This window comes from Pantherophis guttatus, chromosome 5 (genome assembly GCF_059756535.1).
Source record: "Pantherophis guttatus breed Tessera chromosome 5, ASM5975653v1, whole genome shotgun sequence".
In the NCBI taxonomy this organism is placed as follows: Eukaryota; Metazoa; Chordata; class Lepidosauria; order Squamata; family Colubridae; genus Pantherophis; species Pantherophis guttatus.
Genome location: NC_142067.1, coordinates 99653489 through 99667809, shown reverse-complemented (window position 1 = coordinate 99667809; position 14321 = coordinate 99653489). Strand labels below are relative to the sequence as shown.

The following is a 14321-nucleotide window of genomic DNA, read 5'->3' as shown; positions in this document are numbered from 1 at the left end:
CATCTCAATAAACACATTATAGTAAGGAAGATGTATGTGAGTAACAGTTATTCACCAAACTATTACACTAAATCAGAACATTTTAGTATACAACGTAATTATCAATTACGCATAAAATATCACTAGCATATAATAACTGTTCATCCACATAAAGCATTTTTATGGTCCAAATGTTCTTTGATTGCCTGTTTAGACATACCAATGGACCCCATATTAAATTAAAAGACATCTTGGAAGCATTTTGACAGATGAAGAATTATTTGTAGTAAGTTTGGTAAGTGAATCAGAATTGCATATTTTAATCCAGTTAGTTACAAAAGAAATAGACATATGGCCAACATTTGATCCCCAAATTTGAATTGCATCATATCAAAGGCATCCCTTAAGACCCTGAGGGGCAATTAATTTTCCCAAGGGGCTACCTAAGAAACTGGGACTGTTGTGGAGGGCTGAACCAATGTAACCTGAATTGATATCCTCAAACTCTGTCACCTCAGCTCTTCAGGCTGTTCCAGGCAAGCGAAGAGAACATAGAACTTGACCAACTCAGCTTCTCTCATGCTCTGCAGCATGCTTATCTACATTTGATTTCTAATTTCCAGTTGACCACATGCAGCCCAAAAAGGAATAGCCAAATAGATGGATGTGGATCAGGTCTCCTCAAAATTAGCATTGCTGTTTAATTTTTTTCCCCTGAATTGATACCTAAAATATCTATTAGTAAACTAATAAGTAATTAGAAAAACTAATAATTCACAAACTGTAAGGGAGTGGTCTTATAAATACATTTGTAGCTTGCTAATATTTTATGAATCCATACAATCAAAGCTAATACCATCACTAGTTTGTATACTTTTGAACAAAAAGCTCGAGGAATCCCAATTCATTAAAGGAAGTTGGAAAAACTTTATTCAAAAAGCATTATTATAAGTCTCTAACAGAAGATATCAAACAACCACCAGGAACATTTTTCATGTTTTAATAGATTTAATAATGTGTATTATTTCCTGAAAGATGCAGTTTGATAAACAGCTTGGTTTTGTTAAAAGTAAGGAGTCTAGTACTCTAGTAGAACTTTTCTAACAAATGTTATTAAAAGGTATAAGGATTTGTAAAACTACAGCAATGATAATGTAGGTCAAGCGTGTTTGAATACAATGCAAGTATCTAATTATCAAATTACAGTATATTATTATATTTTGCACCACTGCACCACTCAATATACCACTCACTGCACCACAGTATATTATGATATGCTTGTGATTATTTTGGTACCATTGTAGTTTGCTGCGGATACCATTGGAAATTCTAAGAAATAGTTAGGAACAAGTGTGATAAGGAATGGTAACAAAATGTACTCTTGCTATGGAAGATTTATAAACTGACTTATATTTTTCTAACGTAAGCTTGTAACATTTTCCATGTATAAATATTAGATTTATCTGGAACAATATTAAGATCTAATAAAGTATCTAAAAATGGAATAAGCTTTCCAGCCATAATTATCTAATCCATAGCTAAATTAGTACTTGAATACTTAAAAGTATTCAAAACACTTAGGCTATTGTTTTGATCACTACTATTTTTGTTTCACTACAAGATTACTACATCGCTAACAGATTTTAAATTCTAGAACTTTCTCATATAAAATAGTATGGGTTAAAAAACAAAAAATAATAATTGTATTTTAATTTTCCCAATTTAACAAGCATTTCCCTGCTTCTGGAAGGATAGCAAAGCCCTTTTATATGCAATGAAACTATTAAAGTGAAGGTAAGTGAAAAAAACTGTACACAGAAAAACTGGAATTTAAATAACTCAAAGGAAAAAAGAGAAAGATTTTAATGTAAGAGAAAAACTTTAAAGAACTTAGTTGTTTGCGTGGTCTTTGGGATAGAAAGTTTGCATATCCCTCATTAACAAACCAATGGTTAAGAAGTTTAGAGAATATTAAAAGTGTTGAATATAAAATGACATTAATTCTGTAAAATAGATATTTTCATGTTTGATGCATACTTCAAAAACGTTCTAAAAGGATTACCGGTAGCTTGAAATGTAAAGAGGAGGGGGTGCACTAAAATATATAATATGGTCTTCCTGTACTACTGTTCTTTGGAAATATATTTAAAAATCCACTGTGCCTCGACATAGCTAAAATTATGAAATAATGGTTTTTTAAATAACTGTTAAATAAACAAGGACCTAAGTGTTAATTTTTTCAGTTTTATCTGTTCTGACATTGTAGATTATATCATAATTTCCCATCATGTCAAGACTAGATATCTCTGTCTTCTACCTGGATATGGGCACAATAATGTTTCCAAACATATCTGGATAATTTAATTTAATTTAAGAGTCTTCCCACATATTCAGTGAGACAAGGGTGATTTTGGACTGTCTGTTCTCCTCCAGAATAAGCAGATTTGTCTAACATCTACATGAATGTATCTCAGTGATCATTAGGTGATCAACTGATAACCTTATCAAGTAAACTCCAAACATTATTCTATGTCACACAGAATATCACTTATAAGCAGTAGTTCCTATTTAACAAAAGTTAAACGAATTATCTGAGACTTCATAATATTTCCTCTTTCCACTCGGAAGGAAATATAGTGGTTTCCGCTGATACAAATACCATGTTAACATAGTATGTTTATTACAACACAGCAACTTTTTATAAAATTAAATTCTTGGGATACATGTACAGATGTGATTATCCAGGCATTGACTGAAACATCCACCATGCAGTTACATTGATCTATAAAATTTTCAAAAATAATGGGATCCAAAAACATTCAATTGTGACAGCCACCATAATCATAAAGACCATGGAAGAGACAATCTTACCTGCACTTCTGAATCAGCATCAACATGTTGCAGTTGAAACCAAGTGTCTCGATTATGATATTTCTGCAAATCTTCCTTCAAAATTGCTACTTTTCCTGCAAATAGATCAAATTGAATGCATCTTGATGAATATAAATATTGTTATATAACAGCCTTATTTACTTTGGAATATAGAGTATTACAACTGCAATTCCCTTAGCAAAAGTCCATGTTGGCTGGAAATTCCAAGAATTAAAGGTTTCAAATTGGGAAAGTTACAATATATATTTTAGGTAAAACAATATGTAAAATGATTTTGTTTAAAATATTATTTCTGCATAATAGAAAAGTACATGCTTTAGATACTAACTGTTCAAACAATGTTTAAAGAGCAATTATGAAATCAACCAAGTTTACTAATAATATTATACATCAAGTTCTTCATCTTGGAGAAAAGCTTACAATGGTCTGGATTTTCTCTCAGCCTGAAAGCTACTTTTGTCAATTAATAAATTCTCTGAAAACAGTATAGGAAGGGAGGTTGCAATAGCAAAAGCAAACGCAAACTGGAAGATCTGAGAGGCTGTCTTGCACAGCTTTCACACAATGTGATTAATAATACTATGACAAAAAGTAAATTGTAAATCCTAGTCAATAGCATATTTTCCCATTGGGCAATATTCTTGCATACATCCTTTGTTGATCAAAGGAAGTAACTTCACTCTATCTAAACATTTCACTTAAGAAATTCTCATGACTGAATACTCAATTTATATTTGCTACATAAATGAAAGCTTTGGCTTCTCATCTGTCTTCCTAGTTTGTAAATTAGGCCAGAAATAATTGTGCATCTGTCACATGAAGGGCACCCGGTATAAGACCCTTTTATTCTTTCAGATAAGTGCTAAACGATCAGATGATGTAGCATGTTTCCTGTTTTTAACTGAAGGTCACAGAGGCTGAACTGTTCATTGCACTGCTGCTAAGAATTCTGTTGTTAATCTATTTTCTAAGTTCCCAGAATTTGGCCTACAGCATTTTCAAAGCCTCTTTTAAATGTCCCATAGTTAAATCAACCCAATCTCCTAGAAGTTGGCTTCAACTCCTGATACATTCATGGACAGGTCACACAGTTTATTGGCCACTGTACAACTACCAAGATGTTTTTCATCTAGCCTACACTCTTGGTACTCTCCGGAAGCTTCTCATCCAAATATCATCCAGGCTGAACCCCATTTCGCTTCTGAGCACCAGCAAGTCCAGACAGGCAATGTCTAAATAGTCCATTAAATTTTCTTTTGAATGCTTTTATCATATTAAAAAAAGGGACGCAGTGGCTCAGTGGCTAAGACGCTGAGCTTGTCGATCGAAAGGTTGGCAATTCAGCAGTTCAAATCCCTAGTGCCGCATAACAGTGTGAGCTCTCGTTACTAGTCCCAGCTTTTGCCAACCTAGCAGTTCAAAAGCACGTAAAAAATGCAAGTAGAAAAAATAGGGACCACCTTTGGTGGGAAGGTAACAGTGTTCCATGCACCTTTGGTGTTTAGTCATGCTGGCCACATGACCACGGAGATGTTTTCAGACAACGCTGGCTCTTTGGCTTTGAAACGGAAATGAGCACCACCCTCTAGAGTCGGGAATGACTAGCACATATGTGTGAGGGGAATCTTTATCTTTACCTATCATATTAAAAAGGAACCATTTCAATACTTTCCTAAATAGTGTCCTAAAGTTAGTAAATCTGGCTTCCCTATCGATTTTGCTTGTCAGAATATCACATGACAGTACATATCATATTATTTTATATAACAGGCTTAGCAAAGCCGTAAACATAAAAGCACTGAAGTCAATTCATATTAAATACATTAAATTACTTCAGAGAAAATGTATTATAGGTAATCCTCGACTTACAGTCATCCATTTAGTCATCAATTCAAGTTACATTGGCACTGAAAAAAGTGACTTATGGCAGTTTTTCACACTTATGGCCGTTGCAGATCCCTGCGTCATGTGATCAAAATTCAGACCCTCGGCAACTGGTATGTATTTAAGACAGCTGCAGTAACCTGGAGTCTGTGATCATCTTTGTGACCTTCTGACAAGCAAACTCAATAGGGAAGCCAGATTTACTTAACAACCGTGTTGCTAACTTAACAACTAAAGTGATTCACTTAATAACTGTAGCAAGAAAGGTCATAAAGTGGGGCAAAACTTACTTAATAACTGTTTTGCTTAGCAACCAAAATTTTAGGGTCAATTGTAAGTGGAAGACTACCTTTATATTGGTAATTGTGTGGATCCTAATTAGACGTCTATGCATGGAGAATCACTTTCCATTCATATGTAGGACTGAATTCCAGTGGAGTATCCCATCGGGCAAGGAAAAAAGCCATTTTCAAGATTTTAGCCCTTCTCTAAACCCTTCCCAATGTTTCATGGGATTCCTCATCTTTCTAAGCAGATCTAAATGAGTGAAGCTGCCTCCCATTTCCTTGGCAAGAAAACCCCAAAGGTAGATATTGTGGAGGATTAGTCCCATTAGCAGAAGAAAATTGATTACCCACCTTCATTATTTATAACAACCTTTCCTAATCCAGTGAGCTGGATTATATTCAGCTACTATATTATATCTTGAATATAGCTGATCAGGGAAGGCTGACTTAAAACTTATCTGCAAAATTTAGAATATGAAATGTATTATTATGGTTAGTTGCACAGTCAGCCAGATGTTTTGACTAGATTTGACATTTTTATCCATCTATCAAGTCCTTCCCAAAGGCCTGGGATGGGCAGATCTTGTTGTTGGATGGTATTTAAGGTACCGTATCATCGCAGGGTGTAAGCTGTTCCAAGTAAAGCTGCCTTTTGCAATTGACTATGGGGCTTTGGGAGGCGGCATTTCAACTTACTTTCTTTGATAGTTATGCCTCTCCACTGAAAACAACTAATAGATTTTGGTTTGGCTTAGTGTGAGCTATCTTCCCTATCTATACATTATTTGGATCCAGCGGTGGGGTTCACAAATTTTTACTACCAGTTCTGTGGGCGTGGCTTGATGGGCGTGGTGTGGCTTGGTGGGCGTGGTTTGGTGGTGTGGCAGAAGGATACTGTAAAATCTCCATCTCCATTCCCTCCTCACTCCAGGGGAAGGTTTCTGCAAAATTACCATTTCCTCCTGTTCAGCTGGGACTCGGGAAGCAGAGAATAGATGGGGGTGGGGCCAGTCAGAGGTGGTATTTACAGGTTCTCCGAACTACTCAAAATTTCCGCTACTGGTTCTCCAGAACTGGTCAGAACCTGCTGAATATCACCTTTGTTTGGATCCAACTAAAGACACCCCAAAGTACAGGCGGACAGTTTTGGATCCAGATTACAAAAAGATAGATTATTTTATTTTTTTTGCTATTGTGAATTCACAGGTTCCTCCTTTGTTGCACTTATATTTTCCATGCTCTGCACAAAAGGGCATTTATTCTGGTATAAATGGATAACCTGCCTTCAACAGTTATAACACAGAGATATAATAATATGCCTTATAAAGATTGTTGTTCCAGGGGTTCAAACACTGAAGTTGTGTCTGTGGCATGTGTATGCCTAAATTGCCCTCCATTTCATGCCTGCTGTTTATTGAATCATTTGTCGGCAAACTCTGTCAATTAATTCAATCTCTGTTAGATGAATTTGTTGAAACACAGAGGAAGGTCAAAAGATATTTAGTTATATAAATGGACGTAAGCAGCACCCTAAAAGTTTGGGATTCTCTTTATTATCATAAATCCTGACTTTGTTAAGTCACATAGGCTGGCAGGCAATTTTCAATCCATCCATTCATCCTGGATGCTAGTGCCTTATATGGAAGGAAAACATATAGGCAGTGGTGGGATTCAAGTAATTTAACAACCGGTTCTCTGCCCTAATTATTTCTTCCAACAACCAGTTTGCCAAACTGCTCAGAAAGTTAACAACCGGTTCTCCCGAAGTGGTGCGAACTGGCTGAATCCTATCACTGCATATAGGTATATGGGCAAAATGTTTCTCTTTTTGGATGTTACACATCCAGGAAATAGTAATAAGCACTATCTGGGATTGCCATGGTGACTGACTTTGCATTATGCAAGCCTCTTACATCAAAACAAAAATAGAGACAGAGGGAGAGGAAATGGGCAGCTTAGTGTCAATCAAGCAGCCCAGAACAGCCGTGGATCCTACAACAATTTGAACCCTTAATAAATATATAGACAGAGAAGACAGCCTTACATTTCACAGATAAAGAGAAAAACCCTTTGGAAAGTTTTTGTAAACAAAGTCCGGTAACACAACTTTGCAATACAAACATATAAAATTGAATGTGCATGATAAAAAATTACGACCCAGGAAGCAGCTTTTTGTTTCCTCTCTTTGTTTTTTTGGACACATACTGTTCTTTTCTTGTTATACTGTTTTGTTTGTAATGCACACTGCCCAGAATCTTTATGGGAGCTGGCAGACTTATAAATTTGACAAATAAATACATTCTCCACTCAAGCGCTTCTTTGGTTTCTTTCTGAATCTCAATATGTAAATATATATATATCCTAGTGTTGCCATTTGTTAGATTATCCCATATAACTAAACTTTTTAAGATTAAAAAGCACTTTGATATTAAAACATTTACATTTAACCAGAGAAGAATACAAGATAGCCAAGTGTTATCCAACAGGTCTCTGGATTTTTTCTAGTTCCAGAAGTGAAAGTATAGTATGGCATCCGCAGTAAAGTGACCTAATTGCATCAATGCTGCCACCACATCTTGGTCTCCTAACTTATACACAGGTATATACACTGCAGCATTTGCATGTTTTCAGCTTTTGCAGCACATAGTTTGATGAAATCAAGTATGAGTTTCTCCCCTAAGAACATCCATGGAAATATGAGAAATATGCAGCGGATACCTGACTATGCTTCAGTAGGTCAGTTAGGCTGAGACCAATGTTCAATCCCACCAAGAAAAAAGACTGAGACTAAATTGTATTTTATGCTTTCTCACCTTAATAAAAACCTATTTCTTTATACCTCTGTGTTATCTTGGCAGATTTGCAGAAGCCAATAAAAACATAACAGAACATGTTCTGAATTGTAAGGTTTAAGAAATTAGAGAAAGAACTGCATTCCAGACCATACGACGGTATAGGAATATTTTAAATGAATGCTCTCTTTTCTCTTTTCCTCATTTCCCTACCCACTTTTTTTCCATTTACCTGAACTTTGCTCAATGTTTTCCTGATTGCTACAATGCTTTGAGAATCCCTAGCAGCATGTCTGCTGAAGATGGAAACATCCTAATCCTTTGGGGTTTTTTGCTTCCAAAACGTCCTCCTGACTCACTCCTTTTGTTTTCTGCTTGCCTGCCTCCTTTTGTAATTGTAATTTAATTTCATCTGTCTGTCCCAGAAATGTATATAAATCATCTTTGGACTTTGGGCTATTTCTCAATCACCCCAAATTTAATATTTTACACACTTTGCACTTGCAATCTGAGAACCAAAGGAACATCAAAGAAAGAAGAAAGAAGAAAGAAAGGAGGGAGGGAGGAAGGAAGGAAGGATCTGCAAAATTTTCAAAACTTTGTTTCTTCATATGTTCAAAATATCACCAAAACAGAATTTAACCTGCAATTCAACTGAAATATTCAAACTAAAACTAAACCAAAGTTTAAATGAATACATCCATTCAGCAACATTCGGGATTGATGAATCTCTTTATCTATTAGTTCACAGCATGTTCAGATTAATTGCTTTATTTTTTTCAAAAGAGAGGTACTTTTTGAAAAGCTTGTTTCATCTCACTTAGAAATACAACTTGTACAGATTTTTATTTCGAAGGAATTTTACCCTCTTTATAGTTACTGTATATAGTTATTTAAGAACATGACCATAACTCAATCATGATGAACAGTATGTTGAAATGTTTATGCTACATTTAAAAGGAAACAATACATGCTTTTTTTTATTCAGTACTGTTGACAAATGTGTGAACATACAGAACTTCTCCAGCTAGAGAAAATAATTAAGACTGAAAATTGGACTAAGATAGAAACACATACCAATGATTGAATCCCTGCGGAAAACATCTCTATCGAAAATGTAAAATGACAGATGTCGAAAACTCCGTGGAATTTCACAGTAAAAGTCTTCTCCATAAAAAGGGCTATGTAAAACAAAAATAAAACACTTTAGTACAATTGTTAGAAGCTGGAAATCATCTACTGTCAACTTTACCATTAAAGCTTTTACCTGGCACCTTCAATTTGCCTACTTCTATCTCATTTGTGCCACTTAACTGTCCTATATGCTGCCACAGCTTAAAGCTACCAAACTTATGTGGCTTCAAAACATAATATATCACATCTTCCAAACTGCTTTGGAAGCTGGATCTTTTCTTGATATAGCTTGACTTTTGAAAATGAAAGTCCAAAACTGCCTTTTCAAAGATTAATAAAATTAAGCATACAGCCTTATTTTTGCAGTGTTGCAAAACCTAAAAGAATATTATATTGCAATATCATTTTATATATTCACAATTAAAGTATTATTCCAGACAACAGGTTTTGCATTTTTCTAGAAAAAGAAAAAGCTTATATACAAATTAAGATAATTTGGCAATTCTCACATTTCAGACTGTGTGTATATAGTGACCTAGATACATCAAACTTCTTTTCCTTTGTTATGGAATAAATTGCCATAAAATAATTATAAGTACCACCCATTTTATAGACACATTCTTTTCAACGTAATTGTTTAAGACTATCCCATTGTTCAATAAACAGTCTGAGTGTCATAAAAAAATAGGCAGTAGTCGGCAAGTTATATGCATTCCAAGTACAAGCAATTGGAATGTTATTAGAAACATCTTAAAATAATAGCTGCATATTCCTTTATTTTTTTTCCGTACTGTCTTTTTTAATTCTCTTGTGAGAGTAGGACATGGCCTCCAGCTGCCAGGATAACACCTCTCTACTTTCTCTTGTATTTTAGTACTTTGTCTTATCTCCTTTTCCATCCCTTCTCTCCCTCCCAACTTGGCAAACTATGGGCACAGCTGAAATCACTACGCTGCAAGGAATAGCCTTTCTTCTATCCTGCTAAACACATTAGGACTCTAACTCTCAATTAGTATGGACAACCAGAGGCTCCACATTCAGAAGGCTGATATTTCTATTGCACAGAATATTTATTCTAAGGATACTTAAAGAGCACCTACAAATGATGTCTTTCATCCCCAGATAATCATTTCAGGGTTATATATATAATGAGCAAGAAAATATAGAATAGAATCCAACGGAGAACACAGCTGGAGAAGTACAATTTAAAATATCAGATCTTAGTACAAGGTTTAATGCTTGGACATATTCAGAATCCTGAACCAACTTATTTCATTTGTATTTCCTGTCTGATCTGGCTAACTGGAACTACATCCCTCATTTGGTGGGTGTCTTTCCCCAACTAGGAATTAATATTATTCAGCACAAGGCAAAAAAATATTTTTATAATTCAGAAGAATTCTTGAACAATATCTTCTCTTCCAGACTACTAAAAGTGCTATTCTCTCCTACAGAATGCAGGTTAATACTGTAGCAACTGTTGTGAGCCTAGACCCTTAATGGGCTTATCTGTAAATACGATTTTCTTAATTAGCAATGAAGGTCTAAATAAGAAAAAATTAATTTCAATCCATTTGTTCCATGTTGGAAGAAAGCAATGCCAAAGGCAAAAAATCATACACATAGTTGGGAGTGCCTATTTTTTTAAAAAGTCTTATTTTTACAGAATTCCTGAAAGACTACATATGGGAAGGTTGTGACATTCCCACCAATACAGCAGTCACATGGGCAACAAAGTCATGTTATCCAGTGATTTCAGAACAACTTCTAGAAGCAGCACTTCCTATTTCTACTTGTCTGAAGAAAAATAAATGCTAGAAGAATGCAGCCAAATGGGCACTGGGAAGACCTTCAAGAACAATATATTCTTTGTAAGAGAAAGCTGATCCTCAGTGCGTCTTTCTCACTAAAAAATACCTCTTGAACTATCAAATTATTATAACATTATTTTAGAGCAGTAAAGACCACAGATCTTAAATATCAAAACAAACACCTACAGATGCAAACAGAAAATATTTAAAGCTAGTTTCAAAGAAAGAGAAATATTTAGATAAGGAATTGAATGAAAACATGCAAAAAAATAAAACCGAAATTTAGAACCATACCCGGGCTTTTAAAAAACAGCCTTTGGACCCTACTAAAAGCTGAGCAAAGAAGGAATTGATCTGCTTTCTTTATGTAGATAATTCATAACAAGACGTTTTACATAGAATAAACCCACTACGTTCACTTTTTCATGATAATGGAACTTATAGAAGAAACTTTGAATGTCACAAATTACACATAAATGTATATGTGATAAATATAAGAAAATTCATGATTTAATATTTACTACAAGTTTCAATTCTTGAATGCATAACAAACATCTGTATTTAAAATCAGGTTAAAAATGATTACATATGTTTGCACTGAAACTATTAAATTAATTTCCCCCATATCCTTCCCTAACTTTAAAGTGTCAATTATTAGATTCATTCACAAGTCCTGACTAAACTATGGCTGAGAAACAGTAAAATCAGTGTATTTTAAGATCCAGCTTTATGGCCAATAGGTCACATTAGTTCTCTGGACTCATTCTTAATGGCAAGGTATTTCACATGTATACTCTTACCCAGTTTTTAGATAAATTCCATATCCAAGGCTGTAATTCTTTTTAGTTTTTTCCCCTTATATTCTTTTACATTAAAAATGAAGACTTGGATAAGATGAAGAGTTGGGTAAGAGAAAGTAATAAACGTGTAGTTTTAACAATTGGATTCCTAATTATATTTTTTCATAATTTAACCTTTTAGCTCTGCAAGATATTGAATTTCATTATAATGTAAAACCTATAAGCAATTAACCTCATACCCAACTCTATGAAATTCTTTTATTAGCTTGGAATAAAATTTGATAATTTTAATAATGCTTTGGAGGCTTTCTCCCTCAATTATATTATCTTACAACAGAGTCTCTTGGATAACATTTGATAAATTTAAGAATTAAAAATACTGTTTCATTTCTCAAAATGAAAGAATTAAAAATGCAGAATTACATTGCAAACTTTACAGTAACTAATAATAAGAGATCCCAAACTGAATGTCTCCCATGTGGATTTTAAATTATTTTTAAAAAGAAAGTAATTAAAAATGCCACCGCAAATGTTATATTCCATGGCAGGAATTTACATCACAGAGTTAAAACAGACAGAAACCAAATATGCATATGAAAAATATAACATGCAATGTACAAATAATTAGTAAATCATATGCAAAAGTTTAGGTTCCCTTAGTCAAATTGCATGTTTCAATGAATTCCTAAAACGAGTAGAAACTGAAACAGCTTCCACAGGGTACAAAGTTAAATACATCCTTCTGCAAATGTAAATGCACCCTTGTTTTTTCTGTGTAATTTGTTTACAGATTCAAAGTAAGAAATATGGCAGATGCAAAAATTGGACACCCTTCCAGGCAGTACTTTGGTAGAGATACAAAGGCCTACTTTGATAGAGATACATGTTTCTAAGCATTTCCTGTATCCAGCTTTAAAAAACTTTCTATTTAAGCTTTGGGATTTTTTCCCCTATTCTTCTTTGCATAAGTCTTCTAGCTCAGAAAGATTCTTAGGTCTACTTGCCTGCAGTGCAATCTGGGGAGCCAGCCCTCCCCACTGAAAGTTCTTTGTATGCATTTGATTCTACCGGGATTGCCAGCAAGTATAGTCAATGGTTGGTCTCAGATAATGTACAGTAGAAGATAATTAAGATGCAATACTACTTCTTCATGTAAAAATAGCAATAACTCTGGAATAGTTCCATTTCTTTTGTTCACTTCAAAAAAAATTTGGAAGTTTTAAAATAAAAATGTTCCATTTAAATAAAATTTAAATGATTTCAATGCTTTCAATGCTATTTAGATGTTACACAGCATGCAACTTTTTAAATGAGAAAGCTTAGAGGTGAACATTGGTAGGACCAATAAGCAATACCTGAGACACTTCAGGAACTTAATAGAAGAAAAAACCTGCTGAAATCTAAAAGGTTTCACCCAGTGGTGAAATGTAAAATTTGTTAGTACCAGTTCTGTGGGCGTGACTTGGTGGGGGGTAATATGACTGAGTGGGCATGGGCAACTTTTTTTTTTTTTTTTTACTTTTAAAACCATTTTTTCTATAACCTCTTCGGCAGAAGAGGTTGTAAAAAAAAAAGCTTTTAAAAGCCTCTGACGATCAGGCAACTCAGCTGGGATCGTCAGAGGCTTTTAAAAGCATTTTTTTCTACAACCTCTTCAGCAGAAGAGGCTGTAAAAAATGCTTTTAAAAACTTCTGATGATCCCAGTTGAGCTGCGCAATCACCAGAGGCTTTTTATTTTACTTTTAAAAGCATTTTTTTCGGCCTGAGAGGTTGTAGAAAAAATGCTTTTAAATTTTTTTTAAAAAAAGTCTCTGATGATTGCGCGGCTCAGCTGGGCATGGGGGGGGGGGCAGGGATTTTTGCTACTGGTACTCCGAATCACCCGCCGCCATCGCTACCAGATCGGGTGGTCCGAACCGGGAGCATTTCACCCTGGTTTTGTCCTTTTATCTCCTTTCTCCCTTAAAAGGAGCTTGGATAAAAGCAATCTCTTCCCAATCTGCTTTATCAGCCAATAGCTACCTTTAGCTGGGTATCAGATTCAACAGGCAGAAATGGAAGAAAAAAACCTGATGTCTAACTGCCTGACTGGTATTGTGTCAGCTGTGGTTCAGATCAGTAGTGGGATTCAATTTTTTTCTACCAGTTCTGTGGGCATGGCTTGGTGGGCGTGGCAGGGGAAGGATTCTGTAAAATCTCCATTCCCTCCCCACTCTAGGGAAGGTTACTGCAAAATCCCCATTTCCTCCCAATCAGCTGGGACTCAGGAGACAGAGAATAGATGGGGGTGGGGCCAGTCAGAGATGGTATTTACCGGTTCTCGGAACTACTCAAAATTTCTGCTACCAGTTCTCCAGAACTGGTCAGAACCTGCTGAAACCCACCTCTGGTTCAGATGTAAAATCTGACAGAGAAAAGGAGGAGCATAATATGTACTAGTGGTCTATTCATGTGGAGATATATTCAAGAATTAAGAGAAAACTTGTTCAAGCTGTTGCTGCTGCTACATTCAAACGCTTCTCTAAAGAGAAAAAAGCTTGAGGTGGGACTGCTGCCCAGTCACTGTAAAGCTGGAAGAACTTTGTTTTGCTGTACAGTTATTAGTGAACTGCTTCTATGCATGAGGGGGAATTTTTTTTTTTTTTTGGTAGTGTACATAATCTGTCATACTTCTAACTTTGCAAAGTGTGTGTCTGGGAGATGGAATATTCCCAGCCTCTGAACACATTCCATATGAATGT

General features: G+C 35.1%; 1 protein-coding gene across 4 annotated transcripts in view; it reads right to left on the bottom strand.

Annotated features, from left to right (window-relative positions):
- RASA3 (RAS p21 protein activator 3) overlaps positions 1 to 14321 on the bottom strand; it is a 140928-nt gene that overhangs the window by 80642 nt on the left and 45965 nt on the right. For 3 of the 4 annotated variants that reach the window (XM_034419257.3, XM_087895397.1, XM_087895396.1), the window contains exons 3-4: positions 8912 to 9015; positions 2851 to 2945 (exon numbers count right to left, since the gene is read on the bottom strand). In XM_034419257.3, the coding sequence (XP_034275148.1) occupies positions 2851 to 2945; positions 8912 to 9015 (199 nt within the window). Of the gene's footprint in view, positions 1 to 2850; positions 2946 to 3291; positions 3453 to 8911; positions 9016 to 14321 lie in introns of those variants that run through there. The other variant, XM_087895398.1, reaches the window with a different exon arrangement.